General features: G+C 39.7%; 2 protein-coding genes across 4 annotated transcripts; both read right to left on the reverse strand.

The window, feature by feature from the left end:
- Positions 1-390: 390 nt before the first annotated feature.
- pigm (phosphatidylinositol glycan anchor biosynthesis, class M) lies at positions 391-5169 on the reverse strand. The gene is made up of 8 exons (XM_084938897.1): positions 4778-5169; positions 3777-3950; positions 3520-3646; positions 3187-3436; positions 2824-2927; positions 2452-2606; positions 2251-2352; positions 391-1440 (listed from the first exon to the last, which is right to left on the reverse strand). The coding sequence occupies exons 1-8, from the start codon at positions 4946-4948 to the stop codon at positions 1273-1275; spliced, it is 1251 nt and encodes a 416-aa protein (XP_084795023.1). The 5' UTR covers positions 4949-5169; the 3' UTR covers positions 391-1272.
- A 519-nt stretch (positions 5170-5688) lies between these two features.
- Positions 5689-14811, reverse strand: LOC146379962 (leukocyte elastase inhibitor-like). Of its 3 annotated transcripts, XM_084938895.1 has the most exons (11): positions 14686-14811; positions 14269-14282; positions 14007-14188; positions 10191-10289; positions 9305-9445; positions 9010-9127; positions 8682-8824; positions 7911-7988; positions 6986-7075; positions 6716-6896; positions 5689-6567 (listed from the first exon to the last, which is right to left on the reverse strand). In XM_084938895.1, the coding sequence occupies exons 3-11, from the start codon at positions 14181-14183 to the stop codon at positions 6341-6343; spliced, it is 1254 nt and encodes a 417-aa protein (XP_084795021.1). In that variant the 5' UTR covers positions 14184-14188; positions 14269-14282; positions 14686-14811; the 3' UTR covers positions 5689-6340. The 3 variants fall into 3 exon arrangements, with proteins under 3 accessions (XP_084795021.1, XP_084795020.1, XP_084795022.1); XM_084938894.1 differs by lacking the exon at positions 14269-14282 and having other exon boundaries at positions 14686-14810; XM_084938896.1 differs by lacking the exons at positions 10191-10289; positions 14269-14282 and having other exon boundaries at positions 14686-14808.
- Between the last annotated feature and the right edge of the window lie 1094 nt (positions 14812-15905).

Below are 15905 nucleotides of genomic sequence, written 5' to 3' on the forward strand. Positions count from 1 at the left end.
CCAACAGGGCTAAAGTGAATGCTCTAATAATTTCCATGTGAGATTAGAGGGAGAGTACAGTGAGATTATGGAGCCACTGCCAGCTCTGTTTGTTTTAGGTTGTGTTCATGCTCCAGTTGACTGATTAATCTGCGAGGGTTACATGAGGATGTTCGCTCAAGCTGTCCCTTCTGCTTGCAAATGCTCCTGCCTACTGGTCACAGCTGCAAACTGCAGCCAAAGAAGCTGCAAGTCAAACAGCTGCCTTGACAGAAGATTATGCGTTAGTGGGCTAGACTGTAAATAATGTGCTTGTCTGTTTTCTTACAGTGTTAACAGTAAACACAGATGAAATTATTAGCTCCAAGACGTAACCAAGGATTTGAAATTACACAATGGCATTCTCAGGGAATTACTTATTTGATTTTATTCATTTGTGAAACTGTAAAAAATAGACATAAAGACAACAGTGCATTTGTTTACTGTCTCTAACAGTAGAACTATTTAACATATTCTCCCTCAAACCAAGAAACTATCTCCTACCTGTCAGATTAATGTGCAGGTCAGCCTCAATTTACACCGGTCAGGACAAAAAACACGACACAATTTAGGACAGATTTTGCTGGATTTTGTAACGGTAATTCTCCTCGGTGCAATCTAATCCATAGTTCAAGTGCTGAAAGTACCAACAATAATGTCAACATGAAAGTGAGAGACTCAGACTGAAGGCTTATCGATTCCTAGCAGCATACAATTGGATTATTTCTCCCTCTGGAGTTAGAAAATGCTTTCCGTCACCACGAGGTCAAAATGCCACCCAAAAAATAAAAAAATAAAAAAAATCCCCGAGGGGTGCGTTAAATACTTTGACCCAGAGCTGTTTATTAAGACTGTTTGTGATCTCTGATCTGCAGCAGGTGTTTTGCCCCGTCGGCAAACTTTTGACAAATGACTTGGCCACAGGTGGAGCAGACTTCAAAGTTACCATCCAAAAAAACCTGGGCAACAGTCAGTTTCTGCTACGTGTCATACACTGTGGATTTAAGTGTTTTGACCGGCAGTGGCGAGCATATAATCCACAGGTTTAACTCAGAAAAACTGAAAATCCACCTAAGCCTTTGTCGCTCAGAAAACGTAGTGTTCTTTGCTAAAGTGATTTAAATTATTAGAGAAAGTAATTAAAGTCTGGGGAGATTAAACTTTGGTCTACATGGATCCACAGTGCATGATCTGAAAGAGCATCCTTTGAAGTTTCAAAGACAAAATTTCTTCCACTTTGAATACATTTGGGTTTTATTCAGCTTTCAGTCTCAGTGGAGTTTTTGTTGGTTTGTAATGAGTTACAATCTGGATCAGAATAAAGCAGTTGACGACCTGGAAGAGCAATCCGGCTAGCCAGATCCATAAGAAGGTGTTGTAGCCTTCAAACTCCAGGAAGTAGGCTGGGCCCAACCAGATGGCCTGTTTAGGGGAGAAAAATATGACAGTTTATTTTAAAAACATTGCCAGATGACTTCAGTTCTATGTATCCTATCACTCGTATAACTTTCAACTCAGCATGATCAAGATCACAATCAAGAAAACAAACTTCAGGGCTCTGAAAACACCGCCAACTAGGAGGTGCTACAAAATAGTGACCACTTGAGGCTAGCTCTAAACATTTGTCAATCCTCATAGAGCTACATATTAAAACGCACAAGTTTAAGGCAGAAACGCACTGTTTTCTGCTTTCATTCTGGCACAAAAAAAAATCCTTGTAGACAGTTTTACCCTTTGTGAAAACTGCAGGTGGGTGAATTTGTACAAGGCTCATCCTATCAAGCCGTTCTGAGGCTTAAAAATTTTATTTCCGTGGCTAGTTGTCAAGCTGTAGCTAACCAAAATTTTGTCTTGCTGTGTAGTTGATTGTAGTGAGTGGTAAGTGACACTAAGTGGTGAGTAAAACTGTAGTATTTTTCTAGTGTGTAAGCACTCGTCAGACGGTATCTGTGTCTGTGCAATGCACCTGTACACTCCATGAATGCACCTTGCTAACCAAGGTGTTAGCTAATAGTGTAACAATCCTCCCTCTTGTACAAATATGGTCACTTCTGGCTACAAAACACTAATATTAGAATTTAAAAAACTAAAATTAGAATATTAAACTACTAGTCTGGGATTTTAAATGGAGAGCCCATAGATTCAGTCTATGGTATGAAATCTGATTACATTAACAAATGCATATCTGAATTCATATTTAACTGTAATTTTAAATGTGCTTAACTTAATTACCTGTCCAGCAAACCAGAGGAGCAGTAGTCCCAGCCCTTGTTTTACTGTCAGACTCAGGTTAGGGATGACCAGAGGAAGTAAGCACAGGTACCAGAGGAAGTACTGTGAAAGGATTACAAGAAACATTGTTAAATTTCTTGTAAAGTCTGTGTGTTATGTCTAGGACAGGAGGAACAAAGTGAAATTATGTTAGGTATGTACCTGAGAAGTGCACACTTTGTTGAAGGTAACAAAAATGGCTGTGTGCAGGAAACAGCAGAAGGCCAGGTCTTTGTAATACATCCACGACGTTACCAACAGCAGGGCAAACTGCGGCAGGAATGCTGCCAAGCCGAGCCACTGGCTCCACGTACTCTCTGCAAGGCCGAAAGAAATGGGCTCATTTAAAAAACAAACCAACCAAAACCAACAACCTGTATTACCCGCTGTACGTTTGCTCAGTATAACACAAAAGACAAAGGAAAATAACTCAACACACCTATAAATCAGATTTAACAAGCATTTTATTGCCTTCAAACTTCATCATTTCGCATGCTACACAATACAGGGGTGAATGGTTGGATGGATAAATACCTGCAGTAAGGTAGAGCATGTAGAAGTATGGAGAGAAGTTGTGTCTGATGTCCCTTCTGGTCAGATGGTACAAATAGGTCTCATAAAGAAACTGCCAACCATACCTGCGTTTATACGAGAGGACACACGTGTGAGTAAGAGTGTTGGTTCAAATAATGGGTCACAAGAGAGGCTAGCATTAAGTCAAATCAAAAACAGTACTTAGCATTGTTGAAAGTCATTCCTAAACAACAGTTTATCATCTTCAAAGTAATTTTTATGGCATCTGAATATTAACAAATAATGCTAATTTCAATAGCATTAGTTGTAGTAATAGAACAGTCATTTCTAAATCATGAAAACGGTTTGTGGTGTCCATCTCACATGTAATAGAAGAGTGCTGTGAGTGTAAAGAAGACGCCGCCAGCCACACTTGCAAATAGGAGCAGATCTCGGTTGAAGAAACCAACAAAAAAGCCGACAAGCTTCTTGAATCTTGAAACCTTTTTGGCTTCATCTACCCTGATTTCAGCTGTGCGAAGGGTCAGGGCAATGGGCAAAGCATACGTAACAGGGTAGATCTTCATATGAACCGATAAACCATACAGCAGCGCTGCCCAGGTCAGACGCTGAGCTGGAAGAAAACAAAAAGAGCCAATAAACACAGAAGCTGTGAAAACACATGATCAAATTAATACTGATATATTTAACCCACACCTTTGCCTTCCATGCAGAGCAGAGTCCCCAGCACCAGAGCTGCCAGGATTGACTCGGCATTCCCTCGGCTGGACACTCCCATGGGCAACGGGTTGAGAAGCCACAAAGAAGAAACACAGCGTGCAGTCTGAACATAAACAAGCAAAAATGTATTTCTGTATCAACAAAACTTAACAAAAGTGCCCCCCCCCCCCAATAGCTCATCTAATTAAAAGAAAGAGAGAGAGACATGATGAAAGAGTACCAGAGTCACAAACCTCAGCTCTTAGACCTCGCAGGCAGAGGATTTTGTAGATGAGCAGTCCTGACAGCACATCGCATACAATGAAGAGGATCTTTCCAAAAACCATGTTAAGATAGATGTTTGGGGTGAGAAGCCAGGCCAGCAGAGGAGTGTAACGGTAGGTTGACCTGTTGTATGGGGACTCGCCCTGTAAAAGGAATTCCCCACATGAAAATGCTGAATGTGATATTAGGTTAAATAAAGGGGTTATATATGTTAACCAGCTAAAACAGCCATCTCATCCAAAAGCCTGACAGAAATTTTGTCTTCTGTTGACGGTTTCATACACCATTCTTAAAGTGCTAGAATAAATATCATATCTTAAACATTGCTCATTTTGTTAACATAGAAATGTAATAAGGACCTCACTACAAAAAATATCCTAAGATAAAAATAATATTTTTTTATGTTTCACTCTCCGCATCTCTGGAAAGTTAAACAACAACCCCATAAATTGGCCGTATTTGATACAACTCCAACTAACTTCATGTGTTAAATATCCAGGTGTCCAACACTGTCTGAACTTCACTTAAAAGTCAGGCATTCTCCTTGATGTGTGTGTGTCTTAATATTTTTCTTTTCTCCTTCCACCGATCTTGTGCCATAGAGCTATTTTCTAGCCTAGCTCTGTCGGAGGCTTCTTCCTGTCAAACGGGATTTTTTTTTTCTTCCCACAGTCTCCAAGTGCTTGCTTTGGGGAGATGTTTGTTTTCTCCCGAATAACTGCGCTTTATACCACCTTGAGGGGAATCCTGTTACGATTTGGCGTTATAAAAATAAACCTGCATTGAACTGAACATACTAAGCTTTGGTTTGGTGACCTAACAGCTTCAATTCAAGGTAAATCCTAGTTCATAAATTCTCCATTTAGCTCAGTATTAAGTAATGTACCATCCTTATACAACTGGTGCTTCTCACTATTTTTCTTTGTCAGCGTTATATCAGCAGGACATTCCGTTTTGAGACAGTTGTTACCTCAGTAATGAACCTCGCAGCATCTGTGAACACATGGTAGTCAATGTCAGTGTACTTCACCGCCATTGTCCTGTCCTGGTAGTCTCCATAAGCGACCAAAGCCAGTCTTATAACGAAAGAAGCCGTGAAAAGGATATGCTTTTCAGTGAGTTTAGATATTAGCTTCTCCATCACCCGCCACGGAGTGATTAGCAGGTAGGACTGAGAGCTACGTTGGCTATTTTTCTATGTTTAACGTTTCTCCGCGTCCATATCTCTTCTATTTAGTTTACGGACTTATTAAACATTAATACTAGCGAGTATTAATCCCATTTGAATGCCCCAATTTCAAATATGACAACACGGAAGTTATCCGGAAGTGGCATTAGCAAAATTGTCTTCTTCTTATAAATTCCACAAAGGGCTTCAGCGAGCACAGCTAATGCAATAGCACCACCTACTGTGTTGGAGTGGAACGGCTATTTAAAATGGGAAATTATGAAGCTATTTTTAACACACTGTTAATATTACTCTCTTTGGCTAAGATAAGTATTATATTGCATTTAAACAATATGAATAACTTGTTTGAGGATTGAAAGTAACTGCCCAAGGCTTGGCTGATACAGCTTTTGTTGTTTCAGTTGGTTACAAAGGATATATTTTTTATTTATTATTTTTAACAGAAGTGTAGAAAGTAATCCAGTGGCCAATTAGAAACTGCTTTAAGTCTCCTTTTTTCCTACTGGAACAAAACAATGGCAAAATGCCCCCCCAAACATTTGAAAGGACTAATATGATGTTAGAGAGACTGTGACAAGTGTAATACCAAAAATTCTACATTAAATGGTTAAACAGCATTAGAAACCCCGTCCTATAACACTTGGCTGAACCAGTTAAAGGAAAATGTGAGTAAAAGGCATTTTAATCATGGAGCAGTTGCAAACCACACACTTTATTCCACATGTAAGTCAAGGGATACATAAAAATGACCTGGACTCAATGCCAGTTCAAGCATTTATGTACGTTTTTATAAATTCTCCAATTATTATTTGCACTTTATAATTCCATATAAAATGTATTACACTGTTATAAATATTATCTTTGGCTAAGCTAAGTATGATATTGCATGTTTTCAGATAAAATGCATAGCACATTTTTTTAACCAAAAAAGGTGCAGCTGGTGTACAGCAGGTTAATAGAGGCACATTGTAAACTTTTTCCTAAGGTGTAAGGCATACGATAACAATCTAGTCTTCAAGATAGATAAAATAGGGTATATGACTGCAGCAAATAGGGCCATACATGCATTACGACATAAATCAAAAGATCAAATTAGGTTAAACAGTGCAAGATGACAGTGTTCAGAGAAGAGACACAAACAAGGGGTGAAATTTTTTATAAAAATTCCACACCGTCATTTTTAATTCCTCATCCTGGTGGTGTTGATATACAGGCCAGGAACATAGGGTGTGATTAGCATAATGAAACTCTTGAGCAGGAGCTCTCAGCAACAACACCAGATTCGATTTTACATCAGTCATGTTGTAACCTCCCTCCAGCTGAGAAACACCACTCTAAACGCGCTCACACGGGGGAGCTGTATCGGCCAGCGAAGAGGATGCTCGAGGAAGGGTTGTGCCTGATGAAGAAGAGGAAGGGGTGGTCGGCGATGAATCTGGCTGGAATCCTGGCGCAGCGCAGCATCATGATAGCAGCGGTGGCAGCGGCAGCCTCCGTTCCCTCCTCGTTGACCTCCACGAAAGCCTTGTGCACGACTTTGGACAGCACCAGGTCATTGGCAGGAGACATGCCTGTCACAAAACAAAGCAAAATAACATATTTGATTTATGTAGAATATGGAGGTGATGGAAATTACGCTGATTTAAGAGAACTGCAGCAGTCCGTTCATGTTTTGGGCTCCTGTTTTATTGTGCGGCATGTTCCAAGAATACATCATACCAGAGAAGTCACTCTTTTGCATGTCGAAGGCATCCACCATGCCCATGCTGACCAGGACAGTCTTCATGTCGTAATTCTCCTCTAGCTTGAATCGAGGCAGGCCCACCGTGACCTCAATTTCATCCATCATATTGGGATTAGTCCACTCCACAAATTTCTCAAAGGTCAGCTCCTTCTCCAGCTAGAGATGGGGGAAAAAATAAAAATAAAAAAAATCATCCACTGTTTATGTATTTCATAGGTTTCATTATCCAAGTGTGCTTGTTATACCTTCTCCAGACCCGTTGTGCCATCCTCGATATTTTGGGGCAGAAAGACGAGCATGCTGAGCTCATTCCCTTTGTAAGGCAGCTCGATGATCTGTGGCACAGGTTTCAATCATTAGCGTGAATATATAATAGTGGCTATGCAACTGTTAGACTTAATCATCTTAGTTTATTATAACATGCTTCCAAAAATGTTAACATGCAATGCTGTGTAATACAATAACTTATACAATAACAAATCCAGAAAGCTGGGACAGGGGCAACATAGCACTAAAATAACTTCTAGACCATTAAGCTTACAACAGTGTGGTGTTAAAAAGAAAAAAGAAACAAAAAAAACCCAAAACACCATTAAATACTTTTCAAAAGGCACTAAAATCCCTGTGCACAAGAGTCAAGGGTAAAAAAAACAAAAACAAATTGATATTGGCGACAATCTTTGGCTCGTCAGATTGCACTATGTTACAAAACCGACATGATTTTGCAAGAAAAACAAGTTCACAGGCTCTGGAAAACTTCAGACCAACGTTGGCAGTAAATACAGTTCATTCCTGCATTTCTGCAAATCCAACTTTATTCTCTACCTTCCTTGGACTGAGGAGAAGTGGAAAACGATTAACCATCTTGTATGTACAGTTCACAAACCAGCATCCATGATGATGCAGAGAGCATTAGTCCACATGACTTAACCACTAAAGCTGAACCCACCAAGGTTTTGAAACAGCCTGAGCTGCCACCCAAACAACATTGTATTTAGGGTATGTCCTACTTTATAAAGCAAGATGCTCTTACACCACATGCAGCTGCATGGCTACATAATAAAGAGTTCTATCTGCAGTTCAGACCTGCCATAACTGTCTGCAAAAATATTTGACAGGTTGTTGTTTGTTTTCATTTAAAAATCATTGTAGTTATTTGTTGCAAATTACCTGACAGTTGACTTCATGGATGAAGGTCAAAGGGAACTTAGACTTTTGGTACATCATCTTCACTGGCTTAGTGTCATTCTGAAATATGGGAAAAAAAAAAAAAGTGAAACATCACAAGCTGAAATCTTTTTCTTTGTCACGAGTGTACTAGTTCAACCTGAAGTTGGTGTTGAGTGTATAAAGAAGTGTATGAGAGCAACCGCAGTTTGAAGCAAACCTGCTCGAGGAGAAAAAGTGAAGTTTTAAATCATTGGCTTGCAAATAAATAATGTTAAAAATAGTTGTTGTTTCTTTAAGGCTTGTTGAGCTACTCGGGAAATACAAACAGCAGTGAGAGTGTGACTTTCATTCATCAGGTGAAGAGCAAACCACTGCCACTGCCAGCCCACTTCTTCTAGATTTCCAACTGTTTGCTGGCAAGTTAATAATAACAGCTTGAAAGGCTGAGATACATCAAGCCTTGTTCTTGAGTTAGATTTGCTCTCTTTAAGTCATGAGACGGTTTAACATCACTTCATGCAGTTCTAGGATTTTGTCAGCCAGGTCGAAGCATAATGACTTTTTATCACTCTGAGCAAAGTCTAATGTGTTTTTTACTGTGTTTCATCACAGCTAACAGAAATATCTGACCGAGAGGTGCCGCTAAGAATGTGTGACTGTGAACACCATGTGATCTTAAAAAAAAAAAAAAAGACCCTTACCACAAACACTGTCAGGATATATTATATATAAAAAATAAAATCAGCAGTATTCATGCAGCTGCTGTATTACCTTGTTGACTCGAAACTGAGCATCTTGTGTTTGATCCTGCTTAAACTGCTTGTTCCAGAGGCCCTTAAAGTAGATGGCATTGACCAACACCAGCCTGGTCATGGGGTCCAAAACACCCTGAGCCAGCAAATCCTTAATTTTACCTGAAGGATACGTTGACACACGTGAAGCAACGACACAGACGTATGTAATAAATACTCTACTAACATCTCACAGAAGAACAGTTCTGCAGGTCTACTAACCAACACACTAATACTATAAAAGTTTTTTCATTACAACTTCTAACTTCATATCAGTGGAAGGTGGACATGTTTTGTGTGTTACCCACCTTGTGTTGTCTTCTCCACCCAGCTGTTGATGTTGAGCCTGGCAGCATCGAAGCTTTTGATGAAGTCCACGGCCTCCAGCTCAGCATTGTAATGCTTCTTGGTTTTTCCCAAGAAATCCTGAAATTAGTTAATGACATACTTATAAATTCTGAACACCCAAACAAAATAACCTATTAGCTCTGTGGAATTTTACTACCTAATCAACTACCTCATTCTTTCCTCCACACCTTAAAGATTCCTCTCATTCTTTAGGAAAAAAAAACAAACAAGCCACACGAACAGAGACACACACACCTCAACAAACTGGTAGGACTGCTCCCCATACAGTCTGTTGGCAACGCTGAGAGAATATGGAGCATCTGACTTGTTGAGCACACTCAGCAACTGCGCAAAGCTGCTGTGGACATCATCCTGACAATCCTTCGTTTTCAGGCACTGTGAACAAAGCAGACAACTGTTCAAAAAAAACAAAACAAAAAAAGCACTGGATTCAGAGAAGCCATGACCCAAGCTTAGAGAAGCCTTTCCACAAAGCATTTACAGCACATAAAGACCCACACCATCCCACCACCGTGTTATCATTTATGTGGTCATCTTCAAGCCCAACTGTTTAATAAGAATGAAGTAGAGTGTGTTTTTACATGGTGCACATCCACAGATAAAGTCACAGACAGCTGTAATGTTGAGTGCTCAATTTGTTAACAGAGTTTTCTCTCTTTATACAAGAGTGATTCTCTGGAATTACACAAACAGGAAATGGAAAAAGTGATGCGCTGTCATAGGTTCAAACTTTGAAGGCTCAAGTGACATTTACAGCATCTGCTAATAAGAGATAAAAAGAAAGAAAAGACAGAAAGAGGTCATAAAAGGACACGGCTATATTCATATGCATCATGTAATGCTGTGGGGTTTGAAGCTGTTGGACTCGCCACATACACATTAAACCTTTAGTAAACATATACCCTCACACTGCTGCTTTTACCGACACAGTTCAAGACAGCAGCATAAAGGACATCAGCAAAGCAAAAACAGAGTACAAACACAGATGTGAAATGCTCTGTGAAGCTCTAACATCTTTGTTTCCATTGATCCCCTCACCACACGGCACTGTTAGATCAGCTGTTAGTAATATTTCCCCTTTTGTTAGTGTGCAATTCCTGTATTGCTGCTTTGTTACCACCTTCCTCAGATTCGGCAGCGCAGACTGGGCCTGCTGTTGCATGTGCATCTGTCCCGCCGGTGCGTGCTTAGGCTTCTCTGCCTTGGTGAAGCAGAGAACCTAGAAGTGCGATTCCAAGTGCTCACCGTTACGTTCAACGTTTGTTTCCATTTTTAAAAAACAAAACAAAACAGTAATTTATGAGCTTGTCCTTAAACTGATGTGTTGGCCGAGTTGTAGACTTCAATCTGATACCTTAACAAGAAATCTTCTAATGAGTCGCTGATAATGTTCAATGAAACACTTTTACACAGTTGTGACAAACCCCTCAGTTGAAAAAAACAAAACAAACAAACAAACAAACAAACAATTATAAACAGTATGACCATAACTTCCCTGCATTCATTTGCTTTAAGCATAAAGGATATTTCCTCTACAGAGGAATTTTTTGAGAACCAAAACATTTTAGCCAGAATCAAAGCATTATCATTTTAAGTAATTACAACATTTCATTTTGTGTTATAAACTCTTACTTAAAATTAAACCAGCAAAATATACAGTCTTTCAAATAAGGTAACAGGCCGCCAACTGTCCTTACAGTAGGTCCCCAGATGCCCCTCTGAGCTAGGCTCATCTTTCTGTGATGGTACAGCTGAGCCAAGCTAACTCAGAGTAATCACACCCAACAGCCTTGTCTGGTTGCACTTAGCACAGTAGTGTATAAAACTGTGCTTGGAAAAACACCATTTACAGTAAGTCGCTCTTTTAAAATTACTTGTACCAACTCGCAGAGAGATAATGTAAGCCAAAAAACAACAACTGTGTTAGACCTGGATTATTAACATAAGTCATTTTTGACAGCAGTGGATTTACTGCATGACTTTGTGGGGTACATCATTATTTAAACAGGCATCTCGTCATTCCGTAAATGTATGACAGAATTGGTTATGGATTTGTTTCTTACCAATAATTAACTCCAATTTAAGTTATTTGGCCACATGTTTTGAACCAATGAATCCTAACCATGGGCGCTTGTAGCTCGGGAAGTGCCTCTGCTCTGGAAAGGCTGACTGTAGTTAGCTGCTGTGCAAACTAACAAAAAAAAATGCAACTTGTTTATAGGAATATGCATATGTTATGTTAAATAAGAGACTAGTCAGCCAATGACCAGAGCAATCTGAGATGAGTTAAAGTTCCTCAAATATGTATTTATTATTGAAAAGATTTGAATAAATACTGATTTAACAGACAGAGTAGACTGGGAACCGCCCAGTTAGACTGTGAAACAGGACACCTTGTATCCATACATAAGCCACAAGCCACTGGCTTATGTATGGCAATATCATCTCAATACAATAACATCTATCAAGAGAAAAGAAATGTCAGGCAACAGTGTTGGACGAAGAAAACAGGCGGCATAAGCTACACAGATTAATGTCCGATATATCAACTGTCATCATAATCATGATAATCTTCGAGGAAATTCTTCAAACTTTTTCTTCCACGTAATCTCTAATAAATCCATTATGTTTCAGAGTGTTATCACTACAAATGACTGGATACAGGTGGAGGTTCTTTCCCTACCATATACCCACACCCACCAGCATGACTTCACTGGGTGTGACTTGGCTTTAGAAACAGTTCTGTCCTGATGTTCTTACAGAATTACGAAAGTTCAATAACCTACCGAGAGAGGCCCAGTAAAGATAACCACTGAACGAGTGAAAGAGTCACGAGTGTCTCACAGTCTGGCCTGTGCAGTTTCACGAGGTTTCACCATCATGTGGATGGTTCTTAACTGGTTCTTTAAGTTCTGCTGGGAGATCTCGGATCCTGACATTTATGTGGATGCTTCTTTGAAAACTACCACCTACTACAGGACACGTTCAGAGGTCTTATGGAGTTCGTTTGTCGATGATATGGAAGTGTTTTGGCTTGGTTTTAATGTATTCAGTCATAATTTAAACTTATTTAAATGCTTCCATTCATCCATTCTCTTCCAATACAGGGTTGCAGGGGTGGGGAGCCTATCCAATATATTCCAGTATGTGTGAGGCAAAAACATATTTTATTTCATAGATTCAGAATTGTGGGTGGTCTCTAGCTACACCCTGATTGAGTAATCACGCCCACGTACGTGCATTGCTAAACAGGACTGAATTATTGCACTAATGTTGTTTGTTGAGGAGATAAATGACAAGTTTGTGCAAATTCAGGAAACGTCGGTGCTCCCGTGTGTTTCTTACTCACTCCAATGGACTGCAATATTTGTCAAGCGAACGATTGCCCAACAATCGTACAGTAACTGACACTTACTCACAAAATGAAGAATGTGATTGCACTTTGTTTTTCCACTTGAACTTCTGACGCAGGCTTTTTTTTTTTTCCCTTTTTCTTTTTTCAAAATACACCCAACAGAAAGTTTAACTATGCATCTATGCATCAAATCTTAATTACCACTCTTATTAGCCTTGATAGTTATCTTTTAGCTCCTTCCCTGCTTTGACTCTTGGTGCAGCTCAGTTGCAGAAGCCACATCTGTGTGAAAAGTAGCTGTTTACCTACAGCTACACAGCCTTTTTGAATGAACCCAGGCAACGTGCATGCACATGGGCCCTGACCTCTTTGATTTGAACAGTGAACCATTTTATTTTATTTTACTATCCTCTCTCTGATCCTGTCAAACAACCAGGTAATATTATAAAAGTATTGCAACAGAAGGCATAAAGAGAAGAAAAGAGACAGCTTGCATTAATCTTGCTTTTCTATGTCAAGCGCTGTGATCGTTTTCAAGGAATTTCTTCAAACTTTTCGTTCAAGGTACTCTCTAATAAATCCATTATCTTTCAGAGCATTATCATTTCAAATGACCAGATACACGTGGAGGCCCTCTCTCTCCCACACACCCACACCCACTAGCTTGACTTAGCTGGGTGTGGCTTGACTTCAGGAATCCTTTTGTCACAATCTTCTTATTGAATGTCAACTTCCACCTACATACCAGCTACTCCTGCTGAATATAAGGCCTCTCTGCTGTTTATTTAACCAGATGGGCAGTTCTTTAAAATCCCTCAGTATCTCTTATTTGATTTTAACTCTAACAATACATTGATTGTCAATCTCTTGTCTAAAGACCTTCTTCTCCATAAGGTGCTAAAAGCATAGCACTAATTTCTATAAACAATGCAAGTTTAAATGCATTTTATGTTTCCACAAATGTGCTTCAGCGCCTGATATGTCTTAATTAGGGTAGTGTATTACTTCTTCATAGACTGCGTCAAATATTCTTCCAGCCGTTTCCATTTAGTGCCTCAGCTTTGACAGGTGCCTGCTTATGAAATCCAGGCAGCCAGACAAATGGGCATGCCCGCTGCACAAAGGGAACTGATAACCCGTACAGATTACCTGAAGCTTTATTGCCCTTACACTTCCATTTTATGGATCCTGTTCCCCGAGTAACGCAGCACAGGGCTGACCCTCATAAAAGCTGAACAGTACAGATCTTTGTCATTTTTCCTGACACTGAAAGTCAGAGCTTGGTGAGTCACACAGTAGCTTGGCGGCTTTCAAAAGATCAAATTCGACGCCCTATCATCATGGAGCTTTAATGTTCAACGTTGCTTGAAACTGCCTCTCAGAGCTCTTTAAGTAAATGAAAGGGGTCATTTCGGAAGCCATGGATTTTAACGGTGTTTGGAGGGAAATCCACAAGTGCGTAAAGCAGAAAAGCAATGAAACACATCACAAAATGTAAGCTAACAAGCTTCATAGGGTAGAACTGAACCAGCTTCAACAAGCTGCATACAATCTTTAACAAAGGCAGCTGCACGACTGTACCTCTGACATCTGTGTGGCTGTGTTGCCTCTGGCCCCCAGCATCACCATAGCCAGGGCTGAAGAGATGCTGAACGGGGAGAAAAATATGTTTCCCGTCTTGTCGTTGTTGCTCAGCTCTTTGAGCAAAGTCAGAGAGAAGGCACTGTTTGCCTTGGACAGAGGGGTTGCAGATGCCATTGTTTCTGGTATAAAAAAGAGAGGGCAAAGGTGTTAATTATTGCACCAAAGTAGGATTAATTAAGTGAATTAAGGTTCACTTTACCTAACCCCTCCAATCTTCCGAAAAGCAAAACACAACAGAAAAGAACAAAAAGTGGTGGAATTAGAATGACGTGCATCTTTGGTGGTGTGTATGCAGATTTACCTGCAGACTGCAAATACACCAAGCAACAGTTCAACTTCCACATTTGTCAGTCACATATAAACATCCCTTTTTTTGAGTGCACATGGGGGAAGAAATCTTATATTGCTATCATCGATCATTACTATGATTAAAGTTCTTTACACAGAATTTAAATTCAGTACAGGGACTGCATAATCTGCGCGACTATAAAACTTGGATTTTTCCACATATCTGGTTGACGTCATCTGAAAATTATTGTGCCGCATTCAAGTAACACCAACCATCTGCACACCAGATAATAACAATGCGCCCCACAGTGCACATCCTGTCACTTACCAACGCGGACTTTTGTCGAGGTCTTCAAGCGATCAGGAGTCTTTCTGTGACGGGAAGCCTTCTGGGTGAAGCATCGCTTTTTATTTACAAATCGGCACGCCCCACGTGAACTTCCGCGTTCTCGAACGTCCTTGTACGGAAGCCGAATGGAAAAATTCCAGAGAAAAACCACTTCGTCACTTACTGTCAATGCAAGGGTGTGAAACTGTTTCCAGTTAAAATACTTTAAAGTACAAGTTTAAGGTGAGGTTTAGTCAGTGAGGTACAGCGCATTCGCCCGACAATGCCATCGCACCTCGAGGAGAAGACGTTTTGCAGAGACTGACGACTAAAGTTCAGAGGCTGGCGCTGTGCGATACTGCAAATTTTAGTGTCGATCCAATACCAAGTAGATATGGGGCCAGTATTCCTTCATTCAATAATAATATTTATTTATTTATTATTCATTTATTTATTTAACAAAACTCAGTGGATAACATAGTGAACTTAGAGGACAGAAGCAAACTATCAATCCAATACCAGCATTTTTCTTAATACTATGGATATTTGGAGTGATCTGTCCACCTCTAGCAGAGGCCTGTGCAAGAAGCTGGATTTTGTCTTTTCCAGACAACTTCAAGGTTAACCCTGGGTTTAGGTGGTTGATTTATTGCCTGTGTATTTCACTATGGTAACTCATTCTGGATTACCGATCAGCAGGTATACCACCTAATGAACAATCAGTTGTCTGGAATATAGTGTCACTATTCCTGAAAGATCCTTCAAACATCTGTGTGCAGCGTGGGAGAGTCTTACAATAGCCTCAAGACATTTCTCAGTTCTCTAATGTATGAAATAATTTATTTATTTTTTTGTTGCAGACAATTTTATAATTTCATTGTTTTATATTCTATTACAATCTATATTTGTACTTTCATCAAATTTGCATGTTGACTATTTGAATTCTGTTTTTCTGTACTTTCTCTCAGACTGAGGTAGGACGTGAAAGAATAAAAACTAAAACAATCTTTACAACATTTATGAAATATTCAGTAATAATCAATCAGATATCTTATTCTCTCTTTTTTGGCTTTCTATCCTTGCTTCACATAAACAAGACTTTATTCATGAAGCAGATCTTATCCAGTCTTAAAGAGCTCACACATTCATACAGTGCTTTTTCCTCTCACACACTCACAAACACTTACACTGATAAGCACTCACACATCCCCCATCCCCTT

Source organism: Perissodus microlepis, chromosome 9 (assembly GCF_051167445.1).
Source record: "Perissodus microlepis isolate ML-2025 ecotype Zambia chromosome 9, ASM5116744v1, whole genome shotgun sequence".
NCBI lineage: Eukaryota > Metazoa > Chordata > Actinopteri > Cichliformes > Cichlidae > Perissodus > Perissodus microlepis.